Source organism: Strongylocentrotus purpuratus, unplaced genomic scaffold (assembly GCF_000002235.5).
Source record: "Strongylocentrotus purpuratus isolate Spur 01 unplaced genomic scaffold, Spur_5.0 spur5_scaffold_3, whole genome shotgun sequence".
Lineage (NCBI taxonomy): Eukaryota > Metazoa > Echinodermata > Echinoidea > Camarodonta > Strongylocentrotidae > Strongylocentrotus > Strongylocentrotus purpuratus.
In genome coordinates this window covers 9,532,748-9,553,387 of record NW_022145609.1, presented here as the reverse complement: position 1 = coordinate 9,553,387, position 20,640 = coordinate 9,532,748, and the positions used below count along the sequence as shown (strand labels likewise).

At 38.2% G+C, this 20,640-nt stretch overlaps 2 protein-coding genes across 2 annotated transcripts; both read left to right on the top strand.

Annotated features, from left to right (window-relative positions):
- Nucleotides 1-7,344: 7,344 nt before the first annotated feature.
- LOC753317 lies at nt 7,345-11,495 on the top strand. Its single transcript, XM_030996295.1, has 4 exons — nt 7,345-7,495; nt 7,979-8,202; nt 10,055-10,221; nt 10,823-11,495. Exons 2-4 carry the CDS (start codon nt 8,000-8,002, stop codon nt 10,894-10,896), a joined length of 444 nt encoding a protein of 147 aa, XP_030852155.1. The 5' UTR covers nt 7,345-7,495; nt 7,979-7,999; the 3' UTR covers nt 10,897-11,495.
- A 2,170-nt stretch (nt 11,496-13,665) lies between these two features.
- LOC586728 lies at nt 13,666-17,435 on the top strand. The gene is made up of 6 exons (XM_795314.5): nt 13,666-13,820; nt 14,387-14,646; nt 15,397-15,413; nt 16,389-16,555; nt 16,783-16,974; nt 17,025-17,435. The coding sequence occupies exons 2-5, from the start codon at nt 14,404-14,406 to the stop codon at nt 16,971-16,973; spliced, it is 618 nt and encodes a 205-aa protein (XP_800407.2). The 5' UTR covers nt 13,666-13,820; nt 14,387-14,403; the 3' UTR covers nt 16,974; nt 17,025-17,435.
- The last annotated feature ends 3,205 nt before the right edge of the window (nt 17,436-20,640 follow it).

Sequence of the window (20,640 nt, the reverse complement as noted above, 5' to 3'; positions counted from 1 at the left end):
TATCTAGGACTTTCTAAAAAAGAAAATCACATTTCTAGAAAGTTCATTTTCTGCCCTTTCATATGACACCTCAATCAGGAAATGCATGGCTGATTGTCAACGAAAAAGGAGTTAAGTCTTTTGTCAACTCTGCTTGTTGCTACGGCAGGCAGCCAGTGAAAACGAGTTTGTTTAATCAAATGGAAATGCAAGCATTACTTTAAAGCAGAAAATGAACTTTCTAGATATGTGTTTCTCTCATTGAAATTCTCTCCAACTCTCTCCAAATTGTTTTTAATCACTCATGCGTGAAATATGCATATATCGTTCCTATTTTCACGAAGTGACGGTAGTGAGGAAAATCGCATTCAATTTGCGTGATGATTGTCCTCACTACCGTCACTTCCTGAAAATAGGGACGATATGAGTTGCATTAAATGAAAGAGGAGGATCTAAGCTCTACAAATACCTGTATGTGTCATTTATTAATTATAATTGTGATTAGGTTATGATAAAACATTGATAACTCTTGGTTTCGATTTTCTGGGAGGCACTGTATAAAACAAATGGCCATTTTTGTAATAGATTTATTTTTGTCATAGGGATTGTCTGGATTATTAGTCATAATCTTTCCAGGCATTTTGATCAAGATTTCACAAATCATACTATTTTTAGATGATAGTAATGGTATATGATTATAAACCTGTACAAAACAACTGAATCGTAACCTGTTTTTAATGAAATTGCCTTTAGACCATGATGAAAAAGTGTACAAGTTTTTGTATGTAAAGGAGTATATGTTGCATTTTATCGTGCCAGTTAATATACATTTTTGTTCAGTCGCTATCCAGCTTTGATAGCTTCTAAATAGCTGTCTTGCCTTCCCATTATACATTTATACCACATCTCTGAGTTCTACTAATTGCGTTGTCTTTGGTTTCTTCTGTAGGGTCCTGCACAATTTCATGTACATGTTGTCCCTGACTAAAGTAAACAGGTCTTTGGTCTTCTCATCGCTATGTGCATCAAAGTTGGAGGTAAATCCATCCTTAAAGGCATCGTTTAACAATGTTAAATCTGAGATGCATGGCCCTACGTGTTATCAGTGTCTGTGATATGGTGTAATATTGAAGCCGTAAACAAAATAGCACTTCAAAAAGATCATGAAGCACCTCAAAAAGTGAAAATCTTTGAGTGACTGGTTTTACCATACCGGTACTCATTAACCCCAATAGACTACGTGTTGCAAAAAACCGTTTGGAAAACAAAAAATAAAATTTTCATTTCCAATCATAAATATATTAATAATCAGACAGGCGATCGGCTTGTAAAAGTCATGGGATTCCTGATACCTAAAAGTTTATGATTATGATTGCAGCATGAGCTAAATCCAGAATTTTGTTTCAGTATCTGAGGCAATGTTACCGAGTCACTTTAATGTAGGATTTTGTCTTGAATATCATGTATGCAGGTAGGATTTCACATCAAGAAATTTAAAGATGATTTGCTCCAAATAAAGTATTCATTTAATGTGATATCATGCACATCTATTCAAATTTTTAATGGATTGTGTTATCGGTTTTTTTACATGCATTTTACAAGTGCAATCTGTCTTTGATGCCCAGAGTACACTGTACAAATATGAATGTTATATTTCTTGCCATATTTTTTGTATGAGAAAGAGGGAGTTGTAAGTTCTATGTATTCGAAACCAATATTAAATATAATTGTATTATACCACTTTTGAAATATACTCAAAATAAAACTGTCATTCTATGAAAAGTCATGAAAAGTCATGAAAAGGTGTATACTGTTTCATCTTTTTGTAGGATTTCCTCTGATAAACCTACAGTCTGGATAGTTCAGTGAAGAAGGATATGACATTTCTTAGCGGCAGTTTTTTTTTATAATCGAGCAACTATACCTAACATAAGAGTAAAATGAGACTCTAAGCTTTCTTTGATTCACATCTTCCCAAAAAATAGTATCCAAAGTTAAGTTCATTTTTTCAAGATTAATAATATTTTCTAATTACAATATATTTTAAGAATATCTGTTAACAGGCGAGAGACGGACAAAGATGAAGAGAGGAGAGAGAGAGAGAGAGAGAGAGAGAGGGGGGGGGGGGGCGAGAGAGAGCGAGAAATGGAAAGAAAAAAAATAGATATGTTACAAAGCTTTGAAAAGGGGAAAATTGGCAAAAGTTATTACAGAGGTTTTGGACAAAGGGGAAAAGGAAGGGACCACTGTTCGATTGGATCGTTATTCTAATCGCATAAAAGCCCAGTTTAGTAAAAACAAAAGTGATACAATTGCCATACATAACATCCGTTTGTTCTGCAGGAGTTCCGCCTGCACGCAGTCAAATGGGTTCATCGGGAAACGGGGATACTGCGGCTAGCATCGTTGATCTACTAGCTGTCGGTGGATATAGAAAGCCCCCAAACATGTTGATTTGTGATTAAAAGCAGGTATTAAAGAAACAGGCGAATTTGAAAATGTATCCCCTTTTCCATCTTAAATTCAAGCTCATTGTTTACTCCCTTAAGTTAAGTCTTAGATCTGCCCGAATTGGCAGTCGGGTGTCATAATTTTCACCCCTGTTTATAAACTCGTCCAACTACATGAACTTAAACGTAGGCCTACTAGAAAACAAAATACTTCTCAATTAAGTTCTCATTTAAACCAAATCATGCGGGGATAGGGCCCTAGAACACATAGCATCAGGTGAGATAAACCGTCTAATAAACAATTCAGAAATATCGATAAATTATCAATCAATGTATATCTGATCTAGACTGTAAAACGTAGTTCTTAATTGTATTTATTTTGAACTATATAATAAATAGGAAGATTGACTTTGCAGTATATTATGGGCTTTTATTTATAAAAGAAATGTGCGAGATGGACAGTATTAAATGGATTACAGTTTCATGAAGAATTGCTCATGTGTCTTCAGCGCTCACTTATCTATTACATGTATCATACAAATCTGTACCACTCCCCCCTCCCCCAACGAAATAGGTTAAGAGAGGAAGAAGAAAGAGAAGCTCTTTTTTAAAGGATGCACACAGGAAACCTTGGCCATATGTTTTAAGATCAAATTTTTCTTTCAAAAGTTAAAATGGAAAACCCCTTACCTAATGGTGACAATAACAGAAAGATATTCGATGTTACCACTCCCTCCTTTCCCCTAAAAAAATAGGTTAAGAGAGGAAGAAGAAAGAGCAGCTCTTTTTTAAAGGAAGCACACAGGAAACCTTGGCCATATGTTTTAAGATCAAATTTTTCTTTCAAAAGTTAAAATGGAAAACCCCTTACCTAATGGTGACAATAACAGGAAGATATTCGATGCTTTATAACACTATGTGTCCTGGTTGTATAGGTTTATTTCCTGAAATAGATCATGTAGTTCGTTATCATTCTTTTTATAACTCAACTGCGCTAAATTTACATGTTTGTTTAATGTAATAGTTCAACCCGATTAGTATCTTTATGCATTAAAAAAAAATTCTTTTCAATTACCGGAAGATATTCGATGTTTTATAGCACCACATGTCCTGGTTTTATCGGTTTAATGCCTGAATCAGATCATGTAGATTGTTATCACTCTTTTCACCACTGAACGTCGTGCCTTGCATGCTTGTTTAATTTTATTCAACTCGATTGATATCTACATGCATCTTTTTTCTTCTTCTTAATTTCTTTCAATTAAATTTTTATTAAAATCATGAGGGTTGAGTTTTGGTCAAGGTAACAAACAAAAACTGAGGGTACTTACTCTTTTTTTATTCTCAACATAGTATGAAACTCACAATGGCGAAGTTTTTGAACATCTATTTTCCAAGGTGGGGGGGGGGGGGGGGTGAGGGGCGGGAGGGGGCCGTGAAATGTACCAAGCAGCAAAATGCCGGTAAATGCAAGTTGTGGCGCCTACGCTGTAAGCGTGCCCGATCGCCCTGCTAGAGGGGTCTTTTTCAGTAATCTACAGCATAATGTTACCCCAAATGAGGACACTTACATCATCATTTTGCACAGCTTAATTTTATGTAGATGCTCATTTTAATAGGTGATGGAAAAGGCTAGTAAAATTGCATCAGGTTGACATTTCGAAAGTCTTTGTGATCGATCGTATATTTTGTTGTTTCAAACCTTTTACTAAACAAAAGTGTTGTATGTGATTATTAGCCGATTGGATATATCGATGTGAATGGGAGGCGCGGGTAGTACCTTCACCCCCAGCCTTTCAACTTCTTCTAAAGGCGAAACAAAGAAAGGCTAGGAATAAAGGGGGAGGATGGAAAAGAGAGTGACAAGGTGAATATAGGACCCTTCCCTCCGATCTGTTTAAATTGTTAATTCGCATTCAATTCCCCTGGTGTAAACCAAGTATACCCCCGCCCCCAAGGAAAAAGGCATCTAGCATAGAGTATTAAGAGAGAGAGAGAGAGAGAGAGAGAGAGAGAGAGAGAGAGAGAGAGAGAGAGAAAGAGAGAGAGAGAGAGAGAGAAAGAGAGAGAAAGAGAGAGAGAGAGAGAGATCACAGTCCTCCTCTTGGCTTTTTGCCAGTTTCCGAGTAACCTACCATAACTTTACATTTTGGCATTGTAGAAACCTCCAGAACAACCTAATGAAACTCCGTATACTAATTGCCAAGTTGCTCTCCGGGTTGAACAAAGTATTAACTAGATAAAGGCAGGGGCGTCGCCAAAGGGGGGGTGTGGGGGGGTGCGACACCCCCCACCTGTCAGGATTTTGTCGGTAAAATTGCGCTGCCGTCGGGAAAAAATAGAGGGAAAGGGAAAGAAAGGAAAAAAGAAAAGGAAAAGAAAAGAAAGAAAGGAAAAGAAAGGAAAGAAGGAAAAGAAAGGAAAGAAAAGAGAAGAAAGAGAGAGAGAAGAGGAAAAAAAGAAAAGGAAAAAAAAAAAGAAGAAAAAAGAGTAAAAGGGAAACAAAAGAAACGGATGAAAGAGAGGAGAGAGAGGGGAGGTAAGAGCCTGAGAGAAGAGGAGTGGGAGTAAAAGAGAAAAGGGGGTTGTTGGGTGGAGTCGTCTCGTCGAGGGAGCAAGAAAGACACGGTCAAATATGTTGCTGTGTCGGGTCAGCTGTGTCGGTGTTCTTGCTCGATCCTCGTGTACTAATATCAATGCAGAAGTTTGAAGTCGGTGAGATGTATATTGTCGGTCGGTCGGCTGACAAGTTTTTTCCCCTACGAACTGTGACTTTTTATCCGCTGTGACGACTTCGAGAGTGACTACAACTACAATACTTGTATTTTTTCTCAAAGTTTCACTTTCCTATAATATCAGCTAAAGAAATCAGAGGTTTAACATTTTCGGGGAAACTAAATTCAAACAAAGTTTAAAAGTCAACAACGGTACGACGAATCGTTTTCCTTTCTCTATATTGTGATGAAACGCCAAAGATTCCGCGCTTCGCGCGGAAGGGGAAGATTTAATTTAGACGAGTCGAGAACGGTACAACGAATCGTCTTCTTTCTCTAATAATTTAAGGAAACGTAAAAGCTTCCGCGCTTCGCGCGGGAGGGGAAAACTTCATGTATATGAGTGGAAACAGTACTATCGTCTTATTTCTCTAATAATTAAAGGAAACGTCAAAAATTCCGCGCTTCGCGCGGGTGGAGGAAACTGCATTCAGAGAAGGATAAAGAGTCGAGCCCGGTTCAACGAATCGTCTACTTTCTCTTATAATTTAATGAAACGCCAAAACTTCCGCGCTTCGCGCGGGAGGGGGAGAACTGAATTCGGATAAGGATTAAGAGTCGAAAACTGTACACCGAATCGTCTGCTTTTTTCTCATAATTTAATGAAACGTCAAAGTATTAAGAGTCGAGCGCGGTTCAACGAATTGTCTGCTTTCTCTAAAAATTTAATGAAAGGCCAAAACTTCCGCGCTTCGCGCGGGAGGGAGAACTGAATTCAGATAAGGATTAAGAGTCGAAAACAGTACACCGAATCGTCTGCTTTTTTCTCATAATTTAATGAAACGTCAAAGGATTAAGAGTCGACACGGTTCAACGAATCGTCTACTTTCTCTAATAATTTAATGAAACGCCAAAACTTCCGCACTTCGCGCGGGAGGGGGAGAACTGAATTCAGATAAGGATTAAGAGTCGAGAACAGTACACCGAATCGTCTGCTTTTCTCATAATTTAATGAAATGTCAAAGCTTTCGAGCTTCGCGCGGGAGGGGGGGGGGACTTCATTAAGACAAGGATTAACAGTCGAGAACGGTACAATAAATCGTCTTCCTTTCTCTATATTGTGTTGAAATGCCAAAACTTCCGCGCTTCGCGCGGGAGGCCTATCACCCACCCCCCTAATGAGCGCGTTTCGCGCGCTCTTTAAGTGATTCGCTTGCTCTCTTCCGCCCCTCCCTAAAATAAGATCCTAGCTCCGCGCCTGCATTAAAATATAGCTATGCTGACTAAGTTGACGAAATAATTCATGTATTTATGTCGTCGAGGAAAATAACCATTAATTTTGCGCATACGCAAGTACTATATATAGATAGTCCATAGGAAAAATAATTTAATTTTGTCGGTAATTGGTGGCTAGTTTTGTCGGTAATCGTTGGCCTCTACACCCCCCCCCCCACTGAAAAAGGTCTAGCGACGCCCCTGGATAAAGGGTGTGTGTGTGTGTGTGTGTGTGTGTGTGTGTTTAGAAATATAGCCCTAAGTTACTTGCAGCTCGGCGTCAATACAAATTGAATGTATGATATATATATATATATATATATATATATATATATATATATATATATATATATAGGCGTGAAAAAAAGGTCTAGAAACGTGAGACGTAGCTGCACTTTACAATTTTATTTTTATTATAATAATATTCATATAGTAGCTGCGCTATATATGAATTATTATTATTCTCTTCTGTCGATCTATAAGACATGATGACGACAAGCTACAAGCTACAATCTACAATCCATTTACTTTCCACCCCTACCCTTAATTATTCAATTCAATTTAATTCAAAGTTTATTCAACACTCTTCATAAAAACATTTAAAACGTACAATTACAGTATGGAATGATAAAGGAAGAAGGAAAAAAAAATTGATAAAGATTACAATGGCAATTTATGAGAGCATTTGGGATAGGCAGAAAGGAGGATTATGAAAGCCTATCCATAAAACACACAGATACAGGAAAAAAAAAAAAACAAAAGAACAGAAGGAAAGAAAAAACATACTATAAACATACTAATATGTACAATCAGAGTTTTTGAAAAAACATTAGAAATTTCGAAACCACATAAATTATATCCGGTAAACAATCAACACCATCATACAGGTTGGGACTGTACAGTTGTGTCGTATATAAAAGCTTCGCTTAGCACAAAACATTTCATTAATTTGATCGAATCAGTATTGATGCAGAGAGAGTTGGTTGCTTGTTGACTTTCGCTGATTGTCGAGGGGGCTTCAGACTTATCAATACTACACTCTAAAAAGGGTTCCAGAATTCTGCTCTCACAGTCAAGGTATATATTTGATTTTTCAGATATCGTATAGAGCTCCGACCTCTGTGAAAAATATAATACTAATTTATATAATTCTTGATGTTTTACTGTAGTTTTTCTTAATGCAAGCACACAATTACAAACAAGTATTACTATAGAGGTCACAAATAGTAAATTTTTTTTTTCTTCTTTTGTGTATAATCATGTTCATTTCGTACATTAGCCGTCGCAGGTACCGTAATATTTTATTTTCTTCTGCATGTATATGTAAACAAGTTATCTAGCCAATAAATCTTCTTTTTACTATTCACATTGCAAAATCTGTATCTTCGGTATAATGGCAATGTGAATATCTTTCATGACCGCTGCGCTGGCACGCGAAGAGCAAACAAACCAAACGTCGACTATCTTTTATGGTACATATTCTATGTATTATCAATTATGAAATTATTGAACTTGAACTTGAACATTATGTATTCACCATATATTCTCGTTTCATTTCAGGTTTCCGCGAAACAAGCAAATATGATGAAAGTATTTCTTCTCACGTTTGCATGCATGATGTGCACCATCTCCATGGCCTGGGGATGCGTGAGTGGTGCGGGCCCAGCATGGGAGTTAAGCCAGCCGGCTAGACCTGGACCAGGACATAGAAAAGGATCTGGATGGGGTGCAGCCAGGCCCGCAGCCAGGGTGGCAGCCAAGGTACATAGGCCAAGCCGCCCAAGGTAAGAACAATCATACTTATTTCTAGTAATAATTATGATAATATTTGAATGTACATAGAGCATTCAAACATAAAAAATGCAATGTACCGTGTTATTTCTTACAAGAAAAGCCATCGAATCTACATGATGATAAAAGCTTACCCCGATAGCATTAATATAATGAAAGAGATTATTCATTTTTGCCACATTGACTAATATTGTTAACTTATTAAGCATCATTATTATGGCACAAACTTGTAATATCTTATATTATATTCATTGTAAAAATTAAATGCCTGCCTGTAGACAAAGTTCCGCGACATGAATTCTTGATATGATTTGCGACACTTTCTATGATTACATATCATAAATGTAGATGATTATTGTTTGTTAAAGGTGCTATGTCCCATTTGCAGCCAACATCAAATTCTGTAGAGCTTTGCAGGAATTTTGAATATGTCACGTAGGCTATGTCCTATCTGTGAAATGTAAACGTTAGCAGTGTCCTATTATTCAAATTATGCAAGGAAACCCGTTTACTTTCTAGACTTCACTGTCAGACACTATTGAGTGAGTGACTGACTTCTTTTGTTGTTCTTTGGTAATAACATACATAAAATGAGCTGTAAAGGTACATGAGCATTTGTCTACATCAATAACCCTCTCCTTGTGATGGCCAAAATCAAACTGATTGAATCTTTACGCATCACAAAACATACGACCATTCGGTACTTACATAATTGCAATCACTTAAGTCGATTCGACAACTTGCTCGTTATTTTCCCACTAAAAGACATTTTCACGCCCTTTCGTTTTGAGAGAAGTTCTAAATTAGTAACATCTTTCAAATGCCGTTGGAATTTAACTTTTCATTTTTTTGGCCTGCAAGTGGGACCAGGCGCGGATCCAGGATTTCTTAGGGGAGGGGGCCCAACTTTTTTTTTTTTTTGCTCCCGAAAATTAGAAAATCGCGCCGGCCGAAAAGTCGCTCAGTGTGGGGGGGGGGGGGGTAGTGAGCACATTTTTCCTCAATTTTTTTTTTTTTTTTTTTTTTTTTTTTTTTTGCTCCCGAAAATTTGAAAAACGCGCCGGCCAAAAATTCGCTCAGTGGGGGGGGGGGGGGGGGGGGGGGGGGGGGGGGGGGGGGGGGGGGTAGTGAGCACATTTTTTTTTTTTGATCCTCAAAAAAATTTCAATTTGCACCCCCCCCTTGAGCGCCAGGGGGGGGGCCCAACCCCCCAAAAAAGGTAAAAATCCCGTGATTTTACATGATTTTTTTCTCAAGGGGGGGGGGCCCGGGCCCCCGGGCCCCCCCCCCTGGATCCGCCACTGAGTGGGACATAATGCGTAAAGTTGAAAATATTGTAAATGCACCACTCGACTGTAGCAACGGGGCACTATGAATAAGCTGAGGTCACACGAAAGTTATCATGGTTGATGTTTCCCTAGTGTAGTCTTCCCAATACTGTATTAAATGTCTTTCTTGTTTTTTTTTTTATGCCGTCTCATGTTTCAATATTAACTACTTTTGCTGAATCCGCCTTGTCGGTGGAAGGGAAAACCAAAACCTTACCCTATATGATCTTGCCGAGATTGTTTCTAATTACCCTGAATCACATGAAGATACATTCTTGTAAACATTATGGTTACCATATATAATGCCTCTAGTCTCGAATGAGATTCCCTAGGTCTTTCTTATACATCATGCATCAGACAGTAAGAGCTTTTAGCTGCAAAACATCGTTTATTAAAACTTAGTTACATTCTTCAATACTATGCAGTGAAAAATTATTATTATATTGGTACCGCTAGATTGTATTAAACGTGTGGATACAATTTCTTCCTTTACTCTCTTCCCATTTGAACTGTATAGCATACCTATCGAGGTTGCGAGATACTTCGCTGGACGGATTAGCAAGGAATCAGCTTTCGCAAGCATCGATCACGATGGTAATGGTCTGGTTTCCATACAAGAGTGGACTTTGATAGGCGGCGCCAGGACAGAATTTAATTACATGCTCGTTCGCCTTGACGCTAATGGTAAGACGTGATCATTGTGGTGGTGATGCTGGTGATGGTGATGATGATGATGAAGATGATGAGGATGGTGGTAATGATGACGGCGACGCCAAGGTGCAGATAATTCTTATATCGTTCCTATTGTTGATGATGAATGATTAAGATAAATTCAGTATACTAATGCCCATGATTCTGTTTAAATGGTTCTGTTAAAATCATTATTATTGTTGTTGTTCACGATGATGATGATGATGGTGTTATGATGATGATGATGATGCTGGTGATGATGATGATGATGGAGATGACGATGATATCAGGTGGTAGAGAAATTAATTATTTGTTGTGTAATTTAATAATCGATTTAACATGATGAGTGTAGGATTCGCTGAACATTTTTCAAAGTATCAAGAAGGTGTTAAAGAAATTTTAAGTGTAATGAATATTATAACAATTGTTATCACTATCGCATAATTTACGGAAGGATAGCCTAACTTTGTAATCATTGTCATGTTGCAATGGAAATGACATTCTAGCAAGTAACATCATTTTGAGATTGCAAAAAAAAATGTGCAATTTCCATAACTGACTGTCACTTCTTTCTCTTTTTGTTCAAATCATAAAGGCGATAATCTTATCTCTCTTCCTGAGCTACAACCGTTTAGTCTACCAATAACCAACAGACAGCGTGACTTTTGAGGCAGGTTGGTGTATAGGTCCATGATCAAACCAAGAATCAGCTTCTGATATTCGTTAGAATGCACGGCTGGTGAATCGCAAATGTGTTATGTAAACGTGTGTCAGATAACAGACAAAACTATATAAGGCAATGTATCGAACCACAAAATTAAAATTATTCACAGCTATTGATACAAATTGAACTGCATGACATAAAATACTTTTGAGTTGATAAATTTAGAAGACATCAAATGATTTTTTTGTCTTTACTTGATGTTAATTCAAAACCAATCAATCCGCCATGTTTGAAATGTGTTACCTGATTATCAGGTTTTTTTTAGAGATTGAGTTGCCTTTCCCACATTTTGTGATATCTCCCGCCTTCCGATATATAGATAATATTTGTGTTTGCCGTTACGATATTTTATGCTATGAGTGCCAATTTTGTAAATGCATCAACTTGCCAAGCTGAAATAGGGTTTTCATAAGACATTGTCTCTGTAATATTCCTATGTTTTTCATTTTTACCTTTGTAATTGAATTATTTTGAAATATTTTGTATATATTCAATGTTTGTACAAAGTAATAAACTGGAGAATCAAGTAATGATCCAATTTAAATCATCTTGTTACTGATTTTTTATTTAGTAGGCTCACTTATATAATAATTAGTTATTTTCTTAATAATATATACAGAGCTAAAATAACAAAGGCAAAGACAAGAGAAGCAAACCAATTGCTAAATATCTATAACAATACATATCGGAGAAAACTTACTCTTTTTTCCTAATGTCGAAGATAAAGTGGGTCCATACATCGAGGGGACATAGTTGTGTGAGTGGGTGTGTTTGTGTGTGTGTGTATGTGTGTGTGTGGATGCGTTCTCAATAGGTGGATGAACTGAGGAAAGGGACCATAAAGGGGGGGGGGATATAAGAGGGGTCACCTTCTTTTCTTTCACGTTGCCCTTTTCCCTCTGTCAACTCCCCCTCCCACTTTCCTCTCTCTCTCTCTCTCTCTCTCTCTCTCTCTCCTTTTTCTCTTTCTCTCTCCCTCTCTCTCTCTCTCTATTCCTCTCTCTCTCTCTCACTCACCCTCAGTATATTGTTTTTGGGGCCATAAGATGAGGACGTCTTTGTTTTAATGGTAATCAATTCGAGAAAAAACTATACATTTCACTAAAACAACGACGATGGTATGATTACGACGCCGATTATAACGTCAAGGATCTTGGTAATATCCTTTTTAATGGAATTCGTCTCTTATTATGGAATTGGTCCCCAAGTACAATTTTCCAAGCACGTAACGACGGATAATGCAAAAATAAACAATTTGCACTCTTCATTAAAAAAAGGGGGAAAATGCGCTGAATGGCACCTTTAATTTTACCACCGAAAGTTTGTACCTTGAAGTATTATTTCCTGTCTCCTGGTCCACGTCGATTTACAAACCCCTTTTATTTTCCCTTGATTTAATCAAAACCCACCTTATGTCAATCTAGCCGATACTGGATTTTTTTTTGTGGTTCAGAGAAGAGGATTAGCCCTCAGAGCACCCTATTTGATCGGGGAAATCTCCCGAAAACTCCCTGACTACATTCTAACCCCCCCCTGTTTGCTATTTCGCAGCTCATTGCTTGAAGAAAATGTATATTTATTCCAATGTTATTTTTCGTCCTGTGATACCTATTCGTCTTCTTTCGATTTCAGTTTAATTTCCATGCAGGCAATGACTTCATTTTGCCACCGAAAACGAAATACAGGCATAGCAGTTGTAACATTGTAGCTTAAGCATATAAGAAGAATCCACAGCAACACCAAAATACATGACGTATTAAACTTTCCTAAAATTGACATAAAGTGACATACAAAAAGTCAAAGTTGAATTATAATGCCTCGACTCTAAGGGGACGTTTAAGCCACAGAAACATATATCTTTTACCGTTTTATGATGTTTATGTGCCAGCTGCACATAAACATTGTGTGTGCTATGGGAATGTGATGGGGCGAGATGATAATAACATAGGAAATTCATAAAGCATATAGGGAGATAAGAGAGAGAGAGAGAGCGAGAGAGAGAGAGAGAGAGAGAGCCCTTATTACAAAATTGACCAGAGACGTCCCCCTTCGCTGCATTTTGGCGAATAAGATGACTCATCCAGCTCCGCTTTCTAGCTAAATGGGAGAGGAGCTCGCAAGATACGTGACAGCGTTGCAATTCTGTGTTTAATTTTATTGATAGCAACTTAACCAATTCATAACTTTCTTAATTTTCAATCAGAATTTGGTCAGACTTTAAGTTTCCTGTTCCTGTCCTTTTCTGCTTCTATTTAAACAAACTGAATATTAGGGTGAACTTCCCCTTCAAGAATCATATTGGAGATAGTTAATTGTGCACAAAAATCATCTGAATGTGGGGGGGGGGGGGGCAAAAGAGATTTGTATGTTGTAGCTATATACGACTTCACTAAACATGACGTCATTTTCGCGTTGCCTCGCATCACTTCTATACAAGCTCGAAGCCTCCATATTTTTTAGACCGATGAAGCGGACGGTGTTGCGTAACATTTCGTAACATTTGGATTGCCACAGGGGATCTGTGGTCTGATAAGGGCAGCTCTGGTAGAATCTTTCGAGACAGACGTATCTCCATCCAATCCCAATCCAATCCAAACTCTATCAGGTAACACCACGTATATCCGGGATACAATCATCCCGATCGTACAGGTTTGGACTATATACAGTCGTATATAATTATATATATATATATATATACAAAAAGCTGGCTTAGCACAAAACCTTTCATTAAGAAACGGTAGTTGATTGAATCCGTATTAATACAGAGAGAGCTGGTTGCTAATTGACTTTCGCTGATTGTCGAGGGGACTTCGGACTTATCAATACTACCCTCGAAAAAGTGTTCTAGAATTTTGCTCTCACAGTCAAGGTAAATGTATATATTTATTTTTTCAGATATCGTATAGAATCGAACTCTTTCAAAACATAATACTAATTTATATACTTCCTAATCTTTAACTGCAGTTTGTTTCTTAATATAAGCACACAATTACATTATAATGGTCATTTCAATACATTAATATCACTATAGAAGTCACGATCAGAAAACGACATTAAGCTTTTTTTCTCCTTTTCTCTGTGTTTTTGCAAGTGTATAATCATGTTCATTTCGTCCATTAGCCGCCACAGGCACCTAAGTATTGTTTATCTACTGTATGTATGTATGTAAACAAGTTATATAGCCAATAAAATCTTCTGTTAACTATATTCACACACTGCAACATCTGCATAAGGTGGCAATGTGAATATCTTTCATGACCGATTGCACGCGACGAGCAATTAACAAAACGACGTCGGTCGTCGGATGTGACAAGATCTGTCTTATATAGTCTTTAATGGTACCCTTAATAAATATTTGTACATGTATCAACAATTATTAATTTATTGAACTTGAACTTGAATGTGAACATTATGTCTTTACTATAATCATTTCAGGTTTCCGTGAAACAAGCATGATGAAAGTATTTCTTCTCACGTTTGCATGCATGATGTGCACCATCTCCATGGCATGGGGATGCGTGAGTGGTGCGGGCCCATCGTGGGAGATAAGCCAGCCGGGTAGGCCTAGACCAGGAGGTAGACCTGGACCCGGACGTAAACAAGGAAAGTCGGTAGTATCAGCTCTTGCCAGAATTGCCAGACCGGTTCTTGTCGGACCAGGCCTTGTCGGACCAGGAGGCCCAGAAGGCCCAGTTGTGAGTTTTCATTCGGCTTGCATCCTAGTGGAGGTACTGTGAGGATAAACAAGGGGTCCCATCAAATCCCGTGCGCGCACACACGCGCACACACATTTTTCTCGTTGCAAGATCCAAGATAGAGTTGGGTTATTTTTATTACCACAGATATTGTTAATCTCTTTCAGTCGATATTGATTTCGATGCCCTTTACCCTCCACTTGGCACATCTTGTGAATGGACTCCCCTCCCCCTGCTCCTCCTTTTAATTGTTACAGCTGCACTATTATTCTAGAGTAAGGATTTTGAGATGCATGCTACTTTCTTTTTTTAAAATTCATATCTTTTAAAACTATAATATGCCTCAGGTACGTTAAACCATGCAGAGCTCCATTAGAAATGTAAATCAGTAGTTTCTTCTACATTATTATTCTCACTTTACATTGTCAAATTACCAATACTTTCCTTTTCTCTCTCTCTCTCTCTCTCTCTCTTTCATTTCTCTCTTCCTAATCTCTTCTTTTTTTTCTAATCCTTTATCCCCTCTCCCTTGAATTCCTTTCTGTGTTCGCTCTCTGTCTCTCTCTTCCCTCCTCTCCTACCCCTCTCTCTTTCTCTCTATCTCTTTTTTTTCTCGCTGTCTCTCTCCTTTTTTGTCTTCTCTCTCACTCTCTCTCTCTCTCTCTATGTCCTCTTGTACCGGCCTACCTGTTCTACTTTTTTTCTCACCTCCTTCCTCTCCTCCATCTGCCCTTTCTGCCCTCCTCACAGGGACCAAGCCTGCCAAGGTAAGAACAATACCCATTTCTAGTAATAATTATGATAAAAATTGTGTACATAGAGGATTCAAACATAAAAAATGTGAAGTACTGTGTAATTTCAAACAAGAATAACCACCGAGTCTATCCATGTTGATAAAGGCTTTCCACAATAGCATTAATAAAATAAAAGATATCATTTATTTTCGCCACATTGGCCTATTTGAACTTATTAAGCATCATTAACATGTCACATACCTGTAAATTTTAATATTATATTCATTGTAAACAATTTAAATGCCTGCCTGTAGACAAAGTTCTGCGACATGGATTCTTTATACTATATTCGACACTTTCCATGATTATAAATGATACATGTAGTGATTATTGTTTGTAAACAAGCGTTAAGTTGGCATATTTTAAATGCACCACTCGACTATAACAATTGGCACTATGAAAGGGTGAGACCGACCTCTATCCTGCGCACGAAATACTATGACTTGTGTTTTTCTGGTCCTTGCTGGGCTGTCAGATATATAAAAAAGTGTAGACTTTCCCGATTCTTTATTGAAAGTCTTTATTGTTCTTTTTTGTTATATCGTCTCGTGTTTCTATATGTATTCCTCCTTTTACTGAATCCACCATGTACGTGGAACCCCCCCCCAAAAAAAAAAAAAAAAAAAAAAAACTTACCCTGTCATATGATCTTGTCAAGATTTTTTTTTATTTTTTTTTTTACTAATGACCTATTAAGATTAAGATAAATTCTTGTAAAAAGAAGTAACTATACAAAGTGTCTCTTGTCTCTGACGATTTCCTCGAAACTAAGGTCTTTCTGATAACTCATTCAGCATGCAGTTTGATGCTCTTTAGCTGCTAAACATCGTTCAAAACGTCCGTTCTTCAATATCAAGCAGGAAAAAGGTATACGATTATTACCACTACATTGTAGACATGTAGATACAGTTTCTTTCCTTTTCTTTTTTACCCATTTGAACTGTATAGAATACCTGTCGAGGTTGCGAAATACTTCGCTGGACTGGTCAGCAAGGAATCAGCTTTCGCAAGCATCGATCTCGATGGTAATGGTCTGGTTTGCATACAAGAGTGGACATTGGGAGGCGGCGCCGTGACAGAATTCAAGTACATGCTCATTCGCCTTGACGCTAATGGTAAGACGTGATCATGGTGGTTATAGTGTTGGTGATTTGTTTATGGAATGAATACTATACAAATTGTTATCCCCATCGCATCATTATTTTCTAATCATGGTCATGTTGCAATGGAAAAGTCATTCGAGAGAGCAACTTCTTTTTGAGAGAGTGGGTCTTCAAGACAAAAATTGTGCAATTTCTAAAGCTCACTGGCACTTCTTTCTCGTTTTGTTCAAATCACACAGGCGATAAACTTATATCTCTTGCTGAGCTACAACCGTTTAGTCTTCCTGGTCTACCGTCTGCACCAACGAAAAGAACCATTGTGAACATACCAGAGATCTTGCCTCGGGAGCCTCGCCTACACGACCCAAAAATCAACAGACACCGTGGCCATCGAGGCCGGTTCGAACCAAGAATCGAACCAAGAAAATAAGTTCTAGATTCCATGAACAACACCATCGGCATTATAATCATCGTGAAGGACTTCATGAGCGCCGTTGTTTCAAACTGGAACGCCACTAAAGTGTAAGAAATCGAAGAGGACAAACCCACACTTTCATGCAGATTGTTGTACAGAGACGTTTTCAACGTTTTTCAAATGCAGTACGTACACATTATACAAGCTGAACGTAGTCGATCAGAAGTATAATACCATCTTAATATATTCCTAACAGCGGGAGACTTTTGGACATATGTATTATTTGAATTAGTCCACGTTTGTAAGGATGTTACGGTTACACTCCAAATTGATATATTCTTTTTTTAACACGTATCTGATTGTAACGCTGGTTAGACGCAACTAGTGTACCTGCGGTTTCATCCCATGTATCTTGTAATTACTCTATGATATATCCTCAACCGTATCAGGACAATTACCCCCTGGGCAATCACCCCCAGAACCAACCCCGGAAAACTACCCCCAAGGACAATTAATCCCCAGAAAATTACCCCCCGGAGAATTACCCCCGAGGACCCCGGAAAATTATCCCCTGGAGACATCTACCCCCGAGGACAATTACCCCCCGAGGACAATTACCCACGAGGACAATTACCCCCGAGGACAACTACCTCCGAGGAAAACTACCCCCAGAGGACAATTACCCCCGAGGACAACTACCTCCGAGGACAATTACCCCCGAGGACAACTGCCCCCCGAGGACAACTGCCCCCGAGGACAATAACCTCCCGAGGACATCTAACCCCCGAGGACAATCCCCCTCCCGAGGACAACAACCCCTATTGACAATCACCCCCGATGAATTTGTAACACTGTGACGTATGCGAGCTTCTTTCCAAAATGCTATCTACAGAAAAATTCACTTACTTTTTATTTCTTAGTTATTAATGAAGTTCATTTCAGTCTTTTCAAATCATTCAGTTCGATGTTGGGGTGGAAGTTACCCTATTCCCCCGTAGTTTTTGCCACTGAGTAAAGGACAGAAATTACGTTTTCTCAGAAATTTAACAATATATTGCGCGCAGATGCGTATGCGTTACAGCCACTCTCACCATCAATGGCACAACAAAGAAATTAGAATGTAAGATTTCATTTATGCATCCTCTGGGGGGTAATTGTCCTGGGGGTAATGGTCCTCGGGGGTAATTGTCCACAGGGGGGAATTCTCCGGGGATCATTTTTCCTGGGGGGGGGGGGGGGGGGGGGGTTAATTGTCCTTGTGGGGTAGTTTTCAGGGGGTGATTGTCCAGGGGTTAATTGTCCTAGAACCGCCCCGTGTTGCATTTGTCCCCGGTATCCCTACCTTATCGTCGTTCAGTATGATAAAAATAACTTCCTATTTCCTTCAAGAGGAACCTCAAAAGATATGTGTACCTGATTATCTGTATTTTAGTGATTGAGCTGCCTTCCCCAACAGTAACACATTTTGTGATATCTCTTAAACCCTTCAGATAGAAAATATTTGTGTCTTTCGCCCTATTCTATCCTATGGGTGCCGAGTTTATAGATGCACCACATTGGTGAGCCTAAATAGGGGTTTCTGTATGATTTCTCTGTTTTCAAATTTCTATCTTTTATTTAATTATTTTGAATACTTTGTAAATATATTCAATGTTTGTACATAGTAATAAACTGGAGAATCAATTAATGATTATACTTAAATCATCTTGGTACTGATTCATTATTTAGTAGACTTATTTATGTATTATTCAGTTATTATCTTAATAATCTATCCAGAGCTAAAATAACAAATGCAAAGTCAAGACATGCAAACGAATAGCTAAATATCTATAACAATACATATCGGTGAAAACTCGCTCTTTTCTTCCAATGTCGTAGATAAATTGGGTCCGGACATCGAGGGGGCATTAATTGCTGGGTGGAGGTATGTGAGGGTTGTGTGTTGGGTCTGTGAGTGTGTACGAGTGTGTGCGTGTGTGTGCGTGAGTGCGCGTGTGTTCATAAATGTGTGTGTAGAGGTTATATTCTATAGGTGGATGAAATGTTGAAAAAGGCCACTGAGGAGGGGTCGCCCTCTCTGCTTTCACGTTGTCTTTTCTTCCTCTATCAACTCCCCCTTCCTCTCTCTCCCTCTCTCTCTCTCTCTCTCTCCCTCTATTTTATCTCTTTTTTTTTCTCTCATTAGCTCTCTCTCTCTCTCTCTTTTCTCTGTTTTCTCTCATTAGCTTTCTCTTTCTCTCTCTCTCCCTCTCTTTTCTTTTTTTTCTTCTCTCATTAGCTCTCTCTCTCTCCCTCTCTTTTCTCTTTTTTCTTCTCTCATTAGCTCTCTCTCTCTCTCTCTCTCTCTCTCTCTCTCTCTCTCAGTATATCGTCTTTGAAGGCATATGGCATATCCTCCTCCCTACAAGAAATTATGAATCATTTTACTTGGCCTACAACATCCAGGTTGGCAATTTCCAGGGAAATACCCGGAAATATTCATACACGTATCATTGAAATGGTATAATGTGTAATAGCAAACATAGCAATCTTACTTAATTTCATCAATTACACTTTAAACAAAAATCTTAGTTGTTATTTGTAATAACTTGTTCATGGGTTTCTTAGATTGCTTGTTTGGATATTCTATCCATATTTTAGACACAGATTCAAGTTATGTTGCACCACCTTCTCTTGTTGGTTATACGCTGGCAATCTCCTGGTAATACAAACACGTACATTAGTGAAAAACATATCATACAGAAAAAGTTGCCAATTGAGAATGGTCTGAATCAAAATACAATCAAATATACATTTTGGAAGGGTACAAATATGTGAATGGACAGGCCGCTTTTATAACGGCACCATTACAATTACAGTATGCTTCAGGAATATTTAAAAGCTGAACAAAAAAATCGAATTGCCCATCTTTGATGAAGATACACAGTATAAGGCATGGAGGGACCTCTATATAATTGGCAGATAAGAGGGATTCCATCATTTATGCATCGTTATGACCTATCTAAATAGTATTAAATTGCTTTTTACATTATTTGTTTGTGTTTGATAATAATTCTTGGTAAAAAAATTTCAAAGATCCAAAGGGTTTTAAAAATTTGTTTGGAGAATTTTCCAGTATTTCCCCTTTTTCTTCAAATTGTGCTATAATAGGTTGTATTTATCGCCCGGTATTTCCCGCCCTGGTATTTGCCAGCCAGCCCTGACAACGGCAGCAAAATACCTCCTTCAAACTTCAATAATAAATTTTGCTAAAATCTTTCAATTATAATTTGTCAAGCACTTACGGACAGATAATGCAAAAATAAACAATAAGCACTCTTCATTAAAAAAAGAGGAGCTGTATATAGCACCTTTAATTTTAATTACCACAAAAGTTTGTATACCTGGAAGTAATATTTCCTGTTTGCTGGTCCGCGTCAATTTACAAACCCCTTTTATTTTCCTTTGATTAGCCATGACGTCATATCTCAACCCTTGTCAATCTGGCTGATACGGGATTTTGTTTTGTTACAGCTCAGAGGAGAGGATAATCCCATAGAGCACCCTAATTTGATCGGGGATATCTCCTAAAAACTCCCTGACTGAATAATTGAAGTAGATCCCAATCCCCCTGCCCCCTGCCCCCTGTCCCCTGCCCCCAATGTGCTATTTAGTAGCTCGTTGCTTGAACAAACTGTATATT